General features: G+C 40.7%; 1 protein-coding gene across 1 annotated transcript in view; it reads right to left on the bottom strand.

The window, feature by feature from the left end:
- gipc2 (GIPC PDZ domain containing family, member 2) overlaps positions 1–18,307 on the bottom strand; it is a 29,020-nt gene extending 10,713 nt beyond the window's left edge. The window contains exon 1 of the mRNA XM_026150070.1: positions 17,625–18,307. Within this exon, the coding sequence (XP_026005855.1) occupies positions 17,625–17,900 (276 nt within the window). The 5' untranslated portion in view covers positions 17,901–18,307. The remainder of the gene's footprint in view (positions 1–17,624) is intronic.
- Between the last annotated feature and the right edge of the window lie 970 nt (positions 18,308–19,277).

Raw genomic sequence — 19,277 nt, 5'->3', positions numbered from 1 at the left:
GAGTTAAACTGGTGCCTAGCTTGAAATGGCTTTTAAAGAAATTCTTCCATTCATATTCACATCTGTGTAGCAATGCTAACATCACCTGACTGGGAGTATTAATACATTCTACTGAAAACCGTCAGGTTACTGTGACCCAACTGCAGCTTCCACATTTATAAAACCATCTTAGTGTGCCACTTTGGAGCGTCCAGCTTTCAGTCAACACGTCTGACAGCCCTGCTCTGGACGGAAAACAGATTCGATTTTTATACAGTGTGAAAGTGCACTGAAAATAAATCATGTTTACCTCCCAGGTTAAAGATTAACTTTGAGGAAGACGGTTCATTGATGTTGAAACACATTCTTAGCTTGTTGTGAAACCTGGACAGTAAGTTTCCATTTAAGTGTCTCTAATTTCCTGAGAATAAGCTGTATTAGTTGAAGAATAATTGATGAGAAACAGTCCACAGATACCTGGATGTGTTTTTTTTTAATCCACTGCTTCAGAGAGCTCACGGCCTACAGACTCGTTATCCGGTTGTTCAGTGATGACGCGACGAATCCTACTTCCGGGTCTAAAGTAGTCTGCGTTTAATATGGCTTTTGTGTTGTTAACATGTTTAATGTTATGTATTTTCTTCTATTTGATCTCAAAAAGCTCCTAAAACAGTCAGTGATCCCTGTTGACCTCCCTCGGCTTTTATTACCACTAATCATTTATTTAAGCTCAGTCTTTAAAACCTTAGGATGTAACTACAGCCCAGCCTATGCAGCAGTATATGAATGACTAACCTCGTATTGTGGATGGATTATCTCAGTTGTTCTCCTGGCTGAAGTTTGGTCCTTTTACAGCATCCTGCCATGCGATTACATTTGTTCCTGACCACCGAGAACACTCACGGTAACTTTTATCGAGTGGAAAAAAAGTTAGCTTGTTTATATTATGCTAACATAGCTGTGTCGCTAGCGGTCACCTAGCACATCATTATATACCAGCTAGCCCAACTTCAGTAACCCTACAAACGTCACTGCTGTTTAGTTTTCTGTCTTCATTTATGCTGGAAGTGATAGCAGAGCTGTACGTTTTAATTTGTTTCCAAAACCCCGCAGTCAGGACATGCTATATTGTATTTAGATAGAAGCTAGCGAGCTAACTCCCTGCTAACTTCTAACTCCTTAAATGTCATAAATTCCGTTTTCATGGATGCCTGGATGTTAAACTCAATTCTTACACCTGGTAGAGCAGAACGCTGATCATTTTATTAAAGAGGAAAGACTTTAGACAGTTTTCAACTCTCAGTAATGCCATAGTGATCGTTTGATATATGGACCTGCAGCGGAGTTTAGACCCAGACACGGCTAGTGACGTCAGACTGAACAACCGGATAGCTGTGAAAGGCTGTTAAACAACCTGAGGTTAAACTCTCCTCTGGTGCACCACCACACCCATCATAGATGATAACGAAAACTAGTTTTCTTTTCACCCGTGGCTGTTTTTGTCTCCACGCGGTTCCTCCAGAGATGCCGATGGAAAAATGAAGTTGCCGTGACAACAACTCCACCACAGCTGGTAAACAACCACTTAAGTCGCTTAAAAACAAGCTGTGGTCCAGTGAAGAGTGAGCACACACCTGGGGTCTGTTTCTGCAGCGTCGCACTCCTCGTTAGCTCGTTTCTTGCGGGCATGCGATGAGCACACAGACAAGAGTTCCTGCTAATTTGCTTATCACATGTGTAATGAACCACTATTACCAGTAAGCTCATGTTCCCTGGAATCGTATTGCAGGATCATTTAAATGCATGTTATTAGAAAGCAAAGCTGGGGGTGTTTAACTTGGCCAGGTCGCTCTTATAATACTGATCCCACTGGGACGTCCCGATAACAGTTTCAGCTCAAGAGGATTGATCGTTATGAAGGTTAAAAAATAAACTTTGGGGAAATAACCCACCAGCTGTGAATAAGTTACCCAAATAAAAAAAAAAACAAAGCCTTAAATTAATCCCTGCTGAAAAGACTTAGCTAAATAATGATCATTATAAGCTTCATAAAAACAAGTGGCAGATCTGATGGCCAGGATCCAAGTGGCCAACTACTGTATAAATATTGTACTTTCACAATGTACTTACAAGGATCAGATGTGAGGCGAAGAGTGTATTTGTGTGGCGTCTAATGCCAAGATTGGTCCCAATAAATCCAACCTAAATCTTGGCATTGCTCATAAACTGCACTGTGTTGGCACATTTCTTCTTGTGCGACTCACCTGTTTTGATTTCTATAAACTAAAGCTAATCAAACAATATAAATTATTATTACTATTGCAGTCGGACGACCGCTGGCCACTTTCTGACGTTAAAAACCTCTGGTTGCCTAGGTAACCCACTAGTGCATTTACTATAAGTCAATCAACAGCATACTGCGCCCTCATTGGCAGCTCAAAGTCGTTGAATCTCATTCGCTTTCTGTGCGCTCTCTTGCTTTATCAGCATACATCTTCATAGTAACTTGGTACAGAGATAAGAGGGCAACACATGCAAAACTGCTGCTTGCTTACCAGACAGTTCTTTGGAAAACAGCGCGAGCATTCCTGAGAAATGCCTCAGACCTCCGGACAGTAAAAAGGTCTGAATCGATAAGTAATAGAGATTCTTAAAAAAACAACAACAACAAAAACAACATATTTTGTGCACTTTTCCTGTCTTCTGCAACAAGTTTAAATGTTATTATTCTATAAGCCTCAATATTAACTATTTGAACAAGCTGACCTTATAATAAACTTGTAACTAAGCCCACATTTGGATTCTTTACCCACAGACCTTTAAAAATAAGCCCCAAACTGTCTGGCACTCACATAAACACAAATTTACTGTAATTAATCCGATCCTCCTGTGTCTTAGTGACAGAGCTCCGATACTGGTAAATTGTATTTGTGGACTTTCCTTTCTGGGGTTAGACTTTATTAGTACAGCAGCTCTATCCAGTCTTTAGTGACATAAACACTTTAAGCACACGTCACTTTTTGATTCTGCTTTGTTGATGTTTTACTCACCCTTTCATTCAAGTAGTAGTTTGTCAGTAAAGCTCATCTTATCTCATCTTATGCGAGCTCTGTTGTTTTTCAGCCCATATTTTTGTTTATTCTCCTCACATGATTTACAGTTTGATCATCTCAGAATAATCTGTCATTCAGATGGGAAAAAAAAAAAGAAAAAAAAATCACTGACTTATTGAACTGATAACCACATTCGTGTGAGTACTCAGCCTGACTGATAATGCCAGGGTAAATGAACACAGATAAAGAAAAGATAACCTGGCTATGTTGAGCTTGCTTCATAGTAAAGGGCCTGCGATCACCCTATTTATAACATTGAGTGGCAGAAATAAGTTAAAGATTTTAGATAAGAGTTAAAAAAAAAAAAAAGCACTGATAGGGAAACATGTTCACTTCAAAAAGCACTCATTCCTCATTTCCTGTATGCAGGTTTGGTTGGTTTGCATACTGTTGAGGTAACAGGTCTGCATTATTTCTCACAATTCGATTTAAAAAAAAAACAAAGAAGAAGAAGAAGGACTTTTATGCATGAATAAAAGACCTACTAAGCATTCTAATCCATGTCATTTTAATATGGGACAAACAGTCTACAACTGGGCAACCTGAACTGCTGTTTATCCTGACTTGGCTTGTTTTTTACGACCTCCAGGAAGTGAGTGCTGGAGCCTAGTAACACAAACAACAGACTCAAGCCCAATCAAATAAGATTGTTTCACCTAATTCCCCTACTACACCACCACTACCCTCCACCAGCAGCACCAGATTAAGAAACGTCTGGCTGTGAACTACCTGGAGGAAAACAAAAACAACAAGGCATACGTCCATTTCGCACGACCGTAGCCCAGATATTCAAACTACAGGCAAATGGCTGAGTGCTTTCTGCTCATCAGGTGGACAAGAAGCAACGTCACAGGGCCACACCTGAGGCTGTAACTCACTGCGGGTGTAAGTCCAATAAACAGACTTTGACCTGAGCTGAACGAGCACGTCAAGATTGTAATATCATATTGGTGTATCATTTGTGGCTCATAACACGCATGCACACTTATCTTAGTCATCATAAAGCGTTTGCTTTAGTATGCGTTTAGCCATTTTTTATTTCGATTCCAGTTTGTTTGTTTTTTAATCTTCCTCTGCTCTTTGCTTTCTAGATCAAGTTACTGATTCTCGGCTTTAGTGTGAGATAAAAAAGTAACAAAGTTATTCCTCAGACATGAATGTGAATGTGACTTGGACAATATGACTTCGTTCAGCAAAAGCCATAGATGAAAGTTCAGTGAATGCCTGTCACCTGACCCACTCAGAATCAGCTGTACAACGACCAAACTGCACAAGTTTCATGTCTGCGATGCAGAGGAACAGAAACAAGCAGTGGTACCCTTAATGTGTCATCCTGTTTCTGATAATTTACCAGAGAAAACACCAATTAGGGTACTAGAGGTATGTGACGAAATTGCCACGAAAATTGCCGAAATTGCCACTTATTTTTATTTACCACTGAGAGAACATATAGATCATTACGTTTAGATCTTTGATCTGGTACTCTAGTTCCAATTAAATCGAACTAATCAATTTTCCCTCTTGGTGCGGTTTGTTCGTGTAGGTGTAAACACAGTTAACGCACTCAGGTTTGGACCAAAACAACCACACGAGACCCTTTGGAGTGAGTGGTCTCGGTGTGGTTCCAAACGAACTTCAGAGTGGTTCATGTTTGGTGTGAACGTGATCCGATTCGAACTAAAATACCAGGTTTACGGTACAAGTTTGGGCTAAAAATGTCCTGTATTGTTTGTACTCTGAATGCAGGAAGATGCTAAAGATATTAAAAAGTCTGCACAAGCCGTGAAAGGAACGTAAATTCTCAGCGTTGTCTAATAGTCCAGAACACGTCACCTTCTCCCTGAATTTACTTTTGTTGCTCCCGTCCCAGAATCATCTGGCCAATGAGCGGCCTGAACATCCTCACGTGGTTTGTAGTGATGCATTTTGGTTTGCTCATAGTCAACTTAGATTTTTCTCTGCGTGAAAACAAACCAAACCAGGAGAAAAATGCACAAGTTTACAAACTCATCAAAACAATTTTGGACCAGAGTAAACATAGGTGTGAAAACGGCTTAAGAGTAGGGTGGGGCAGGTTTGAGATGTGTGTTTAAACTGTTTTCTTATCTTGGTTTATAGTCTGTACTGTGGTAAAAAATATAATAAAAAAAGACTCTTGAAGAAAAATTTGAGATTCTGTTTACTCAAGTTGTACAAAGTTGTTTAGTTTAGTTTCAAGCAGTTTTACAAAAGCAAAAACTGATTTTTTTTTTTGCTTTTGATCACAATGTCATGAAAACAGGATATAAAACTGATTTTGTTGCAGGTTTTTAACAGAGTTTAAATCCGTTTTACAATCCTGAAAATTTCACGTAGCCATCTCCTGTATGTAACGATTCATGTGGGCTAAAAAAATGACTGCAAATATTCAAAGTGTGATGGCAAAATTTTGCATGGCTTTGTAACATATAGTCAAGTTATTGTACAAGAGGGGGGAGGAATCAGCTGATTTTGAGTGGGTCAGGTGGGAAACGCTGAATGATTTTCCATAAAATGACCCAGCTTCCAATTAAAAGCACAACAACAGAGGCTCAGAGTGAACTGAGACATGCCTTAATGCAACCGTTTCTTGGAAAGAAATGTGTAACCTATTATAGGCACAACAAGGAAGACAACACCACTGTTCATACTGTTCATGACATAATTTGTATCTGGTTGAGCCAAGATCTCATGTAACCTCACAGAGCGACTGGTTTACAAACAACCACAGTCTGTGCAGCTCCAAATAAATCAGCTTACATTATTTAGTCCTCTATAACTTCATTTACAAGGATGGTTGACTTTAAAGTATAAAAATATAGATTCGATTTAACAGTTTAGCCAAAACGTAACTGAATAAACATAAAAGAAAGAGTATAAAATGAATCGAACTAGCTGCACAGCTGTGACAACTCAAAAAACATTCTGATGTCCAAAACTTTAAGCAACACAATTACCCTAAAAATTACCTGAAAACACGACTTGACTCGCTCATATTTTAACCTTTAAAAAACAAACATGTAACTATTTAGTGGCTTATAAAAACATAAGACTACGCCTTTCAAAAAAGCAAAAAATGTTATGTTGATATGAAATCCAAAGATCCAAAGGTCTTTATGACAGCTAAACCAGATGGCACATCCAATAACGGCTGATAGTCGGTTTTGAGTGCCAACTGCATTTGACAGTTTAGCAATACCTAAAATCTCACAGCCTCTTGATGTACTCTTCAGGAAATGCTCACATCTCTTAAAGCGGCATGAAACAGCTCTTTCTGGCAGAGAAATACACCTCGCTGCCACTACCTTCAAGTACTTCCAGATAAAACTGGACTGAAAACTGCAAAATCATTTTATTTTTCCTCACAGAAAATGTTCATTCACTCAAAGCTCAAGCACAAAACTCTCCCGGTTAAATCATCAGTCCCAGTGATAAACGGCTCTATTACAATATTTTGGATTCTCTGGTCAAAGGTCACAGGTATAGGTTTGAGATATCTTTATTTTAGTGGAGAAAACCAGCCAAGCATTGCATACAGATCATTGTCAAAACTGAAAAATCTGTCATTTTAATGGCTAAAGGACCTGTGGGGCTTATTGTAAACTGTAACTCATGCAAAGCTACTCTAGCACCGTCCAGAAAATAAAATATCAAGCTAGCACAATAGGTCAACGTTAATTAAAGCTGAAGACTAAAACATAAAACCTGTTGGTTATATCATCCATTTGGGTGGGGTGACAACTATGGAACGCCAGGACTGCCATAATGAATTAATTAAATACACCATTAAATAATTAATTAAATGTGGCAATAATTAATTAAAATTGGAATTAATTAATTAAATAAATAGTTATGATATATGTAATTAATTAATTATTGACACATTTAATTAATTATTTATGTATTTCACATTTTAATTAATTATTGACACATTTAATTAATTAATTATTGACATATTTAATTAATTATTTATGTATTTCACATTTTAATTAATTATTGACACATTTAATTAATTATTGACACATTTAATTAATTATTTAATGCTATATTTATTTATTTCATTTTGGCAGTCCTGGCGCCTGGCTCTCATCATGAAATAATTTTATCTGTCAGCCTCACCCATCAAACTCAGGGGGCGGGGTTAACGCTGATCGAGTCAAAACCATTGCTTTGGCCTGGTGGCCATTGTTTCTAGCACACAACCGGCATGTGGAAGCTAACAGAACTGAGCTTTGAAAAACCCTGTTTGTGTGTTACCAAATACCGTTTTAATATTTTTTTTAGCCGAGAATGTAGTGGTTTAATCTTCATGTGTCTGGTCGGTTTGTCAAGATACAGCCTCTTTGCAAAAGTGTTTCGATGATTTCGGAGATGTCGTCCCAGTCTCACGGCAAAGCGTGGGATAGACCCGCTCGCCTCGCAAGCAATCCCACCGACAAAGCGCAGGCCCCGGTACACAGCTGTAGTAACCCCCGCTGACTTCTTTTACTGAGGTTATATTTATCGGTGTTTTATTTCCTGATGTTCTTATGTGTCCTACGTGTTTCAGTCGCCAATTCTGAATTATAACTAACATTAAAAACATGTTTAAGGAGGAGAGAGAGCAAATAAATCTGTTTAACATCTGATCTTTGGGTTTTTGTTCAGTAATCAGCATGACCTGTGTATAAACACATAAAAGAGATAACGTTGGTGTTTCCGTCATGTAGTAACTGCTGGCTTTAACTGTACAAAGGTTGTTCGACACTATGAAACACATACAGACTTCATGATGTTCGGCTAATATTTTTATTGTGAATATTAATCATGCTGACCTCGCTCTGTACACCACGCAGCGAGGTCAGCATATCCACGATATCCTCAGCTCCATGAGTTAACACAAAGTTTCCCAGCTGACTATCTAACTGCCAACTATTCCAGAGAAGTGTAAGAGACTCAGCAGCAGATTAGAATAACAGTTTGTGGCGTGAATAAGACACGGCGGGACCACGAAGCAACGTTCAGAGTCATCTTTATTTACATCTCACCACACCACAACACCCCCAAACCCCTCAGTCCGTGTTTTTAACTAGGCGGGCGTGATTAAGGATGCCGTGCAGGTGCGTCCGCCCTCCCTGCACGGCACCGCAGACCACGCCCCACCACATACCCCCATCGCCCGATTGAGGCCGGGGAGCCATCCGGCCGAACCTACTCCCCCACCGCCAGTGGGAGAGGGAGTCAGCCCGGACAGCTGGCACCCCCAGGCCCCGGCCAAGCGACGGGGAGGTGCGAGTTCAGGCGGCCGCCCGCGAATCCAGCGGCGCAGGCAAAGCTGGTTCGGAAGTCGGACACGTGACAGGTGCACCCGGCGCGGCCGGCACAAGCGTGAGCCCCAGCTCACAGGTGGCTGGGCAGAGGTGTGGCGTGTACAGGCCTCTGGTGGTGGTGAGGCCGTTCTGGCGAGCACGGCGATCTCAAGCGTGGCGCCCGCCTCGCTCGCCAGTTCCACTCGAGCAAGCTCCCCTGGCACTGGGACCTCCAGCTCCTTGCGCGGCCCCTCCGTCACCGCTGTCGCTCCCTGCTGGAGCAGCCCATAGCGCGACTCCTCCGTCACTACTGCTCCCTCCGCCGCCACTCCCGGCTCGAGCAGCCCCTCGTGCAGCTCCTCTTTCTCCAACCGGCGCAGACCCTCGCGCACCTCGTCTGCCGCCTCCGGTTGGAGCGGCTCATCCACCACTCCCGGCAGGAGCAGCCCTTCACCTGGCTGTTCCCCCTCCTCCGGCAGGCGCAGATCCCCGCGCGCCTCGTCTGCCACCTCCGGCTGCTGAGGTGCCTCACGCGGCTCCTCCACCGCTTCACTGTCCTCGGGACACACCTGTGGGGGTGGCGCCCAGGCCCAGAGCAGCGCCGCCAGCTCCCCAATCCTTTCCAGGTGCCGCTCGGACTGGTCCTGCAGCTCTTCCTGCTGGCGACGCACCTCCGCCGCCTGCTCCCGCTGGGCGGCCGCCATTTCGGCCACCCTCTGGGCCAGCTCCTCCATTCCCTGGCTCCGATATGGACCCGCCGTGCTGCCTCCTGGGTTTCGGCACCAATGTGGCGTGAATAAGACACGGCGGGACCACGGAGCAACGTTCAGAGTCATCTTTATTTACATCTCACCACACCACAACACCCCCAAACCCCTCAGTCCCCGTGTTTTTAACTAGGCGGGCGTGATTAAGGATGCCGTGCAGGTGCGTCCGCCCTCCCTGCACGGCACCGCAGACCACGCCCCACCACACAGTTATACATTTAATAAATCACCAAATGAATCCAAGAAACGAGCAAACCTGTTCCGACAATTTGAATTTGTATTCCCTCAGCTGCAGACTCGCTGCTGTTTAAATGTTTGAAAAGGAAGATTAGATATAAACAAACGTCAAACATAGACTCAGTCTGCCTTCACATTTGATATGAGGCCAGCACGTATAGTGGCCTCAGCAGGCTATTACTGAAATACACGTGCTATATCATAAACTATGATATAAACAGGGAGGTCCTATTAACATGTTTAGTTTTAAAGGACACCTTCCTGCCTTTAGTCTCATTCATGAGCAGTATTCGTTTTCTTCTAACATCCAGAAGTCTGCACAATGTGTTTCATAGTTTGTAACAAGCCTTTGACAGGTAAACATAACATGACCGAAAAAGCAAAAAAAAAAAGAGAGAGAGAGAGAGAGAGAGAGAGTGTTGACATAAGAAGAGAAAATGCTCTCAATTATGGAGACAGGCAAATGGTTCATTTATGTTTGATGTGTGTTTATTCCTCCCTAAATATCGTCGGTGAAGTTCGCCATGCACGTCAGATTTTCCTGCGCATTTTTATACCTCTGCCAACAGAGAGAGAAAAAAAATCACATTCTAACAGACAGCTGGTGCTTAGAATACAGTTGAATAACTATTAAAAAACAGATGATATTTAGATGATAGTTCAGTCTAACACATGTGCCAGTGGTTCATTAAACGTCTGTGAAACTATGCAGTTATGAAACGTAACTTTAACCTCAGCCAAACCGATTTGCTCAGTTGTAAATAAAACAGCGAAGTAAACGTGACCCGACAGACAGAACCTGAGTGAATGAAGTCCAGCGTTTAACCACTGAGAGCTAAAACTCAGCTGAGGTTTGAAAGCTGTGTGCTGGTGATTGGACATCAGCCGCTGATGAAGCTGTTCGCCTATAAAGTGCTCTGTAAGGAAACAAGCTCCAGCAGCTCTGCGCTCGGGGAAAATACTATATTTACTTATCTTGTGCAGTTAAACTGTGACTATCATCAGGTAATGTAGGCGTGTTTCTTGAATTAGCAGCAGGTGTTAAACAGCTGGCAGATGAGGAGGAGGATGCATGCAGGTAAACTGAGGGTCTGCTGAGCTGATCGCTGGTTTCGTGAGAAAAATGTCAGCTCGTTCTTTATGTTACAGAAGCACAGAGACACAAGACCAGGCGGAAAGAGACGATCGTTCGGTGAAAATGAGAATCTGCGAATGCAACATGTGGAACACGGAGAGTGGAATATGTAAACAAACCGGTTAATGTACCCCCTCGGTGCGCTCTGCATGCTAACTGTTAGCAGAGCTAGTGAAATCTCTGAAAACATCTGAGCACTTTTGCAAACATGTTCTATGTTGACAACCTGACCAGACATACGGCGCGACATTCGCGGCTAAAACACTGTTAAAAGTGTAGCTGGTGACAGAAAAACGACCTGTGATTTGATCTGCATTCTGGGATAACTGGCTGCCCCAAGTCTACACAAGCAATCGATTATCTAGGATCGACCTGTTTTGACTTACTTTGCACGGCAACCAATCAAATGTTAGAGAAGCTGCATGGGCAGCGTTAACCCCGCCCCCTGAGTTTGATGGGTGAGGCTGACAGATAAAATTATTTCATGACGAGAGCCAGGCGTCAGGACTGCCAAAATGAAATAAATAAATATATCATTAAATAATTAATTAAATGTGTCAATAATTAATTAAATGTGTCAATAATTAATTAAAATGTGAAATACATAAATAATTAATTAAATGTGTCAATAATTAATTAATTAAATGTGTCAATAATTAATTAAAATGTGAAATACATAAATAATTAATTAAATGTGTCAATAATTAATTAATTACATGTGTCATAACTATTTATTTAATTAATTAATTCCAATTTTAATTAATTATTGCCACATTTAATTAATTATTTAATGGTGTATTTAATTAATTCATTATGGCAGTCCTGGCGCTCCATAGACAACAAGCTCCGTTACATTTCAGAAAACAATTACATAAACCGGTCTAAGACTTCTCTAAGTGTCATCCCCTTTTGTAGATCTCCATCAGAGAACACTGACTAGCTGATATTGAACAGTAAAATGTCCTGTCTGCTGTGTGCTTTAGAAATGCATAAAATAAAATACTAAACATGGTATATAAATAAAATGTATTAAGGTTACGATTACGCCGTATTCAGAGTGTACCCTCCCAGATAAAAGATGTCACTGTTAATTTAATAGAGAGCTAAACAAAGGTGAAATAATACATGATTTTTTTTTGTTAAATCTTGGAAACGTTGGAGAAAAAAAAAACAGTTAGACTTTAGCAGTAATGGCCTTTTTTAAAATCTTTGTTTGTTGAGGGGGAGATTTGTGGGTAATTTACAGACAAAACACTTTGATGTCACAAGGAAAAACATTAATGATAATTTGGGCAAATTAGTTGAATCAGGGCTTTTCTAAATTCCCCATAGATGTGAATGTGAGTATGGATGGTTGTCCTTCACTCTGTGTTAGCCAGCGTGTACCGCGCCTATCACCCTATGGTAGCTGGGATAGGCTCCAGCCCCCCGCAACACTGATAAGGATAAGCGGAAGAGAACGAATGGATGGATAATTCGGGCAAATGCAACAAAATAAGATATTATACAGCAACCATACTGAATAATATTGTCTGACATTCTTACTTTGCTCCTGTAAAGCAAAACTTTTTTGGCTTTAAATTAGCATTACTGCTGTCTTTTGCTGATCCTGTTACCAGCCACGTTCAGACTGCAGTGCAACAAGGTTTGGTGGTGTTTACGGAAGGAGGAGGCTGCTTCCCTGGGTCCTCTGGGACAATTTATCTGCTTAGATTTGAGGCTGTGCCCACTGAGCCGGACACGAGGGACTTCCTGTGGTAAAAGCCGTGGAGTCCATGAAACATTATCACATCTAACTCCCTCGCTCTGTCTCCATTTAAATGTCACAGGTCTGATTGATAAGACATTTTGTAAATAAAAAGCCAGAAAAGAAATGTACTGGCTTTCTTTATATTCTTTTACAGTAAAAGAGAAATGGTTAATGAGTACCTAAAAACACTCATGGCTGCTATCAATGTGAGATAACTGCTTAACGGCATAACTTAGTATGTTGACATTGAGTAATTTTTTTTCCTGTGCTACCTGCTAGGCAAGCATTGAGGCATTAGCAGGAAATAACTCTTTATCTCTCAGTGTGACAGCAATCTAAATAAACTAGCGTCAATGTGAATCTCCGGTGATCCCTGTAGTGCAGGTTTTCTCTCGTCACCCTTTACGTGGTCATAAAACAAGTCACAGAGGAGCAGGTTTGAGGCTGGTACTTAAGCGCAGTGAGAGTTCAGTCTCTGAACGTGCTGTGAGGCAGTTGTTGTAATGAGACAAGTTCAAACAGAGGCAGGAGATTCCTCACCGAGGGTCATTCATGAACGTGACGGGACAAATGCCATTTAGACACAAAAACTGAGGGATTAAGATTAATTAAAGAGTTTTATTCCATCAAGTCAGAGTTTCAGAGGAGCGGCACGCCATTATCAGGAGTATATCTACACATGACGTGATTCACTGTATACCAATGCTACTGAAACAAATTCCTTTCCAGTTACTGCGCGCCTGTTGAATGAGGTGGTTGTAATTGTTGTGTAACGTAATCTGTCTCGATACAGCTTCATGTCGCCATGCATCATCCTCTGAAGGAGGAAGGAGCGCGTTTCTGTCAGCGTGAATTTTAAACTGGAGCTTAAAATGAGTTGGTTTGCACTCACTAGTTTATCACTTTTAAACTTTTTTCCACCATGTTTGACTTTAATTCCTATTCTTCAGTACAAAGATGTGCATATACTCCCATATCATAAGTTCCGCCTACAATGTTGACATGCAGTGTTTGTTATGTCTGTGCTGAGCTAGAAGAAATGCAATTTCAGTCTACTTTGCACTCCTTGTTGCATGCCAATTTTGTAGCCATTTTAAAGGTACCAGTTATTAAAATACAACCCTGAAGAAAAGTTTGTTTTTTTTAATGGAAAGGCAAACAACAGACTTATGGTCTCATACTTGTTCTTTCTTGATCAGCACTTTATTGCTTATCCAATAATTGTTACATTTGAACAAAGCTCATATAGGCTTCACACTTTCTCCTCATGCTGGAAGAAAACTTTTTAGGGCAGCAAACAACAGGATATTTGACTTATTTTAATTTAAGACAATGTGTTTTATCTTATTTCAATTTAACACTTTTTAATTTAACGTAAAACTTTTTTTTTTTTTAGTTAGTTTAGTTTCAAATTCTTCAGTTCCTGAAGGAGCTGCATAGTTTTTACAAATTGCATGGTTCAGAATAGCTAGAACTGTACTGTTGTCCCCAGATGGTTGTATTCAGTTAAGCTGGACTAGACTGTAATACAAACAGTTCAGTTTGTCAGCAATAAAACTGACTGAAGTGAGAGAAAGACTGAGGACTTTGTTATTAGATAAAATGAATACTGATAAAGTTTACCTTTATGGGCAGAATCTGCAGGCAAAAAAAGGTGATAAATCGCAATAATAGCTTATCGTGAGTTAAGTGTAGTGATAATATCGTATAGTCGTACCTCTAAAAACCACCCAAATGCTAAGTGAATATTTAAATTAGCCTTTCATTACACTGGAACCAAAAATAATGAACAGGATTTTTTTTTTTTCCTTCTAAGACGTGGACGCCCAGCTTGAGATGATCTGTGGGTCAGATCTGGTTTAAGGTCTGCCACACTGATGCTGCAAGAGATGTATGTAGCCACTGTTACGTCACCGACTGGCTTGTGAAGCTTGAGCTGAAGGTTTTCAGTATTTCAATATTTCACCTCATATAAAAAAGCTTCACGCTGCGTAATAAAACCCATCACCTGACACCTACACTATCAAAACGGTCACTACTCCATTTGTAGGAAGCTGTGTTTCAACTTCCTTTATATAGAGGCAGGAGAGGAAGAAAATGAGCAAAATCGTAGGACTTCAGGGTCCGCTCTGAAAATATGTTCCTGAAATTTTTATTCCAGCTTCTGGATGTATTCCCCCTTGCCCTGCAGGCTTTTAGGAGTAAATATCTGTGTATTTCCAATGCCAGAAGGCCTAATATCAAAAACTAGTGATTGAAAAAAAAAATCACTGGGAAATTCTTTTTAATAAGAACAATGGGAAAAGGAGCCAAGAACGGTTCTCCATAGACTTCTGTAGAACCGTGAGTCTTTGAGTCGCACCCTGCTGGGTACTAATGCACTTCCACACAGGATTCCCTTTTCAGACTCAGACGCTACACCCATCGAGTTGGGTGTTAACATATTCAAATAGCATCAGGCTGAAAGCCAGAACCCAAGACGTCCTGGCAGGTGATTTCGGTTTAACGACATGATGGATGTTATGCACTTTACCCGTCAGGTAAACAAAAGACACAAATGCCACTAACGCTTTCCTTTTAAAACCAGAGCTTAAACTGTACAACTTCAGAGGAGGACGTAGAACACACTTTTGTCTTGAGAGCTTTCGTGTTTTACCGCAATAAAACAGCATCTAAAAATAGATGCATGTTCATTTGTAAGGCATCCAGTGACTGCATGTAGCACCCATGGTTTTACAGGGTTTAAGGTGTACAGAGTAGTACACTAGAGTGAGCAGGGTGTGTCTTTACAAACATGAGGCAATCATAGACTTTTAATGGCCACAACGCAATTACACTCTCAGAAAAGCCACTTATAAAAAGTGTTTAGCCCAACCTGAAAGAAGCAGTGAGATCTTTAAGAGTGGAAGGGGAAAGTCCTTATTCTGAAGAGGAAGTCACTGTAATTGTAAAACAACAAAAAACTAGTAATCTACTGGATTATATACACTGGTGATGTGAATAGTTGAGAAAATAAGTCAGTCTTGACATAGAAATAGGAGTTTGGAAATAAGTTTCTATGGTTTTGATATTGTGTCATTCCTCATATGGTTTATTTTGATTTTATATGTCTTGTTGACATGTCTGGGACTGTATTTGTGTCCATCTATTTTGGTTTTCTTCTTTGTTTTTTAAATGTTATACGTTCTGATAATCATGTCAAGTGTGTTTTGTTTGTCACACATTTACGACATCGTGAGCTGGAAGAAAGATCATTTCCGTAACTCAAAGTACTATTTATTCCTAAATACTTCCTGCCAACAAAGTCCTGCATTTACACTACTGTTGTGTATATGTAAACCATTTTCAGGGGCTCATAGCATAAACCTTGAAAAAGTTCAGCTACACTTTTTAAAAAATTTGAAAAGTACTTTTTCCCCTAATTTCTTAACTTTCTGAAATATTGGATCAGTGATTTCCTTTGAACCTTCCCAAGTATTTAAGTTAAATTACCTGTCAGGTTTAAAGGGCAAAACATTCGTGTTTTCCTAAACATCTACCAAGTGTGCTAGCATACTTCACGTACTCCCTGTAAAATCCAGCTTCAACACCTAAACGCAGCGCTAAATCACTGACACCCCCCACCCTTCCTGTGACAACAGGTCAGAGGTGGGACCAAGTCATTGTTTTGCAAGTCTCAAGTAAGTCTCAAGTCTTTATCCTCAAGTCTCAAGTCAAGTCTCAAGTAATGTCAGGCAAGTCAGAGTCGAGTCTCAAGTCACTGGTGTAAAAGTCCGAGTCAAGTCACAAGTCTGAAACTTTGAATTTCAAGTCCTTTCGAGTCTTTAAAAAAAAAAACAACGAAAAAATAATGTTGCAGTTATGCTAAATGTAAATATTAGACCATGTAATTTTAAATCTGTGTTTTTCTCAACACATGACAAAAGTGAACGTAGAAAATATACACAAATTGTGAAATTGCACCTCTTTAAAATGCAGCTCACTTAAACCTAGCTCCAAGAATAATTTTCACCGACAGTTCTGAGATAAGCTGCATGTTATTCTTGGATGCGGTTGTAGGACCAGCTTTAAAATCGCATGACAAAAATATCATACACATAAAAAAAAACTGTATCACCAACGTAGCCTGGAAAACATTTGCTAGTTAGATGAAGTCAGCTATCTCATTGTAGCATATTTATATGCATATTTATAATCATACGGTTCTTGGAGTGAGTGCACACACTCATGAAGTTTAGTAACTTCAGGTCACTGCAACAAGCCCAGGTACAGTTTACCGACGGATGGGTGCAGGACCTTGAAATGCACCGTGTAGAACGAAAGACCATCGTACGTATCATAAGTTTACCAGTCTCACAAATTGTCGTCATAAATACACATTCATTAACTGTTTATTAATAGGACCTTTGAGCTCAACGGTAATTAATTAGCAGTGGAAATAATTTCTGGTACCCATCACAGTAATGTAGCAGTGACAATAATATTGTATGCTGTAATCGTACTGGGCAATTAGTGATACAAAAAACCTGTTTTATCCTGTGAATAAAAGTATATGTTTTTGTCAATGTACCATAATAACAGAAGCGAAACACAATATTGTGTCAGGACAATTCACTATTTATGCACAATAAACAAAGGAGCATAGCGCGACAATTTCTGTTCAGCGCCAGACTTGCTTGTAACCTATATCACCAATTATGTTATGAAAATGACGTATTAACTACTAAAAAACACTGACCTTCGTGTAAATGCTTGGAGCAGACTAACCTGTGAGCTGGAGGGTTCTGGGACGTTATATTTGGTCTTTGAATGGCTGCAATCCAGGCCACCCGTCGCGTCTTACTTCGGAAACATGGCTGAACAATTTCTCTTCAACGACGTAATCCGATAACAACCGATCTCTTTACCCGTCGGCTTCCCGTGGCTGTCATGCGACCGGCTATTGCAGTTAATAATACAACAGCTTCTTGCCATTTTTGTGTTTCTTTTTATCGCTGTATAACTGATTTCAATTGAAAGCCTGCGTGCGCTACTACCGCTTGCCACGAGTTCCCAGAATCCTTTGCGGTTCTACCCGTGAATGACGTCACATTTTCAATCTCTATATAATATGCATGTTAAATTTTATATTTGGGGTAAAATATCAAGTCTTTTCAAGTAAACCGGTTCAAGTCCAATTCAAGTCCCAAGTCATTGGTGTAAAAGTCCAAGTCAAGTCACAAGTCTTAGAACATTTTTTCAAGTCAAGTCTAAAGTCATAAAATTAATGACTCGAGTCTGACTCGAGTCCAAGTCATGTGACTCGAGTCCACACCTCTGCAACAGGTGAGATCTTACCTCAGGTGGAGTTATATTAAACACCTCTGCTATCTTCGCGTATAACTCCTTGACATTGCCAAATCCCTCGATCCTGCCGGTGGGACTTCCGTGCGCCAGCTGCGTGTGGAAGACCAGTTTGGGCCGCAGGTTGGCAGGTGGCGCCGGGAGCCCCGCTCCATTCACCGCGGATTTACTCAAGCTCCCCGCACCTGTGTGCCCGCCGCTGACAACTTCGTTTTCCACCAAATGCTCCTTTGTTGACTTGTTTTTCTTCTTCCATGGTCCCAACGGCATTTTTTTTTCTTATTTCGGGTTATCTTTTTCGATGTGGGATGAAAAAATCCGAGCCTCTGCTATAACATTGAAGTAGCTAACCTGTTGAGTTCGTGTTCTCCTTTATTTGCTTCCTCCTTCCCTAAAAGCCTTTCTTCATTCCTTCCACCACTCTTCCTCTCCTCAGCTGGCCACTTCTTTAACTTTGTTCTTCGATAGCGACTCGGCCCTCGCTTGCAAATAAACCGTGTAAATATTCAACAGGTAGGGGGGTGAGTTGGATAAGCCCTGATACAACCTGCCGCCGCTGCTCGGTCCTCGGCTAACAATAGCTGCTCTGTATGCCTATCAGCATGCCCTGGGACGCAGGCGCAGTGGGACGAACCAGGGCTCAAGAGGGAGGGAAGGATCCCTGGTGCACCTGTACGGCAGCACAGGGAGGAGCGTCACTTTTTTCAATTATTCAGCCTTTACCAAGACTTTACTCAAACCAAAACAGTAAGTCTAATACTAAAACTTTCCAAACGTGCCCAAATATGACTGAAACCCCGCTCTAAATGTGCGTTTTTGTCACATTTTCTCAGAGAAATATGTTTAAAGGTAGCATTACTTTGTCACAGAGGAACTGTAAAAAAAGGAGGGAACCATTACTTTAATCATGAGGGCAATCACGTGATTTTTCTTGTTTAGAAAATGCCAATATTTATACACAATAAAAAAGCAACGTGCCAAATTTAGCAAGTAATCATGTTATTATTACAGCTCCTACCTGACGGCACAATGAAGCTGACCTCTAGTGGAGGTCTCCTGGAGGTTTATCCAGTGTCTTTATGTTGGATGAATTCGAAATGAAAAATAGCGTGTTTTAGTATTATTTTCTGACATTGTCTTCAAATGTTGTATTTTCCTAACTTTTCTACTGACGACAGTACAGGATAGAATAAAAACAGGCTTTATGTCCAGTGTTGTTGATGTCATGATATTACAGTGCACTCACATAAAGGCTGTTCTGTCAGTAAAAGCCTAATAAGACTTTCGTTGAAGATGCAGAGGTAATTTCATGACACAAATCAGTGATGCAGATTTAAAAGACACTAACTGAAATACAGCAAAAGTTCAAACTGTTAACCTGATGATGCAGGGACACTGTTGTGACTTAAAAAGTGTCTGCTTGTTTTTATTTGCTCTCTAAATAGCGAAAAAGGTAATGTTTGCTCATTTTAAGTATTTCTCTGAATGTAATCATCTGCAACGAGTTGGAGTATTAGCAGCGTTTTCAGTTTTGCTTTGTTTCTTTGGACTTTTTTTAAGCCCCTGACACTGAACATCCACTTCTAGAGTTTCAAAGTGACACGGACTGTACCACACTATTATTTTCTGTGGAAAGCTCACTGCTAC

This window comes from Astatotilapia calliptera, chromosome 18, assembly GCF_900246225.1.
Source record: "Astatotilapia calliptera chromosome 18, fAstCal1.2, whole genome shotgun sequence".
Lineage (NCBI taxonomy): Eukaryota > Metazoa > Chordata > Actinopteri > Cichliformes > Cichlidae > Astatotilapia > Astatotilapia calliptera.
This window is presented reverse-complemented; position numbering and strand designations above follow the sequence as displayed.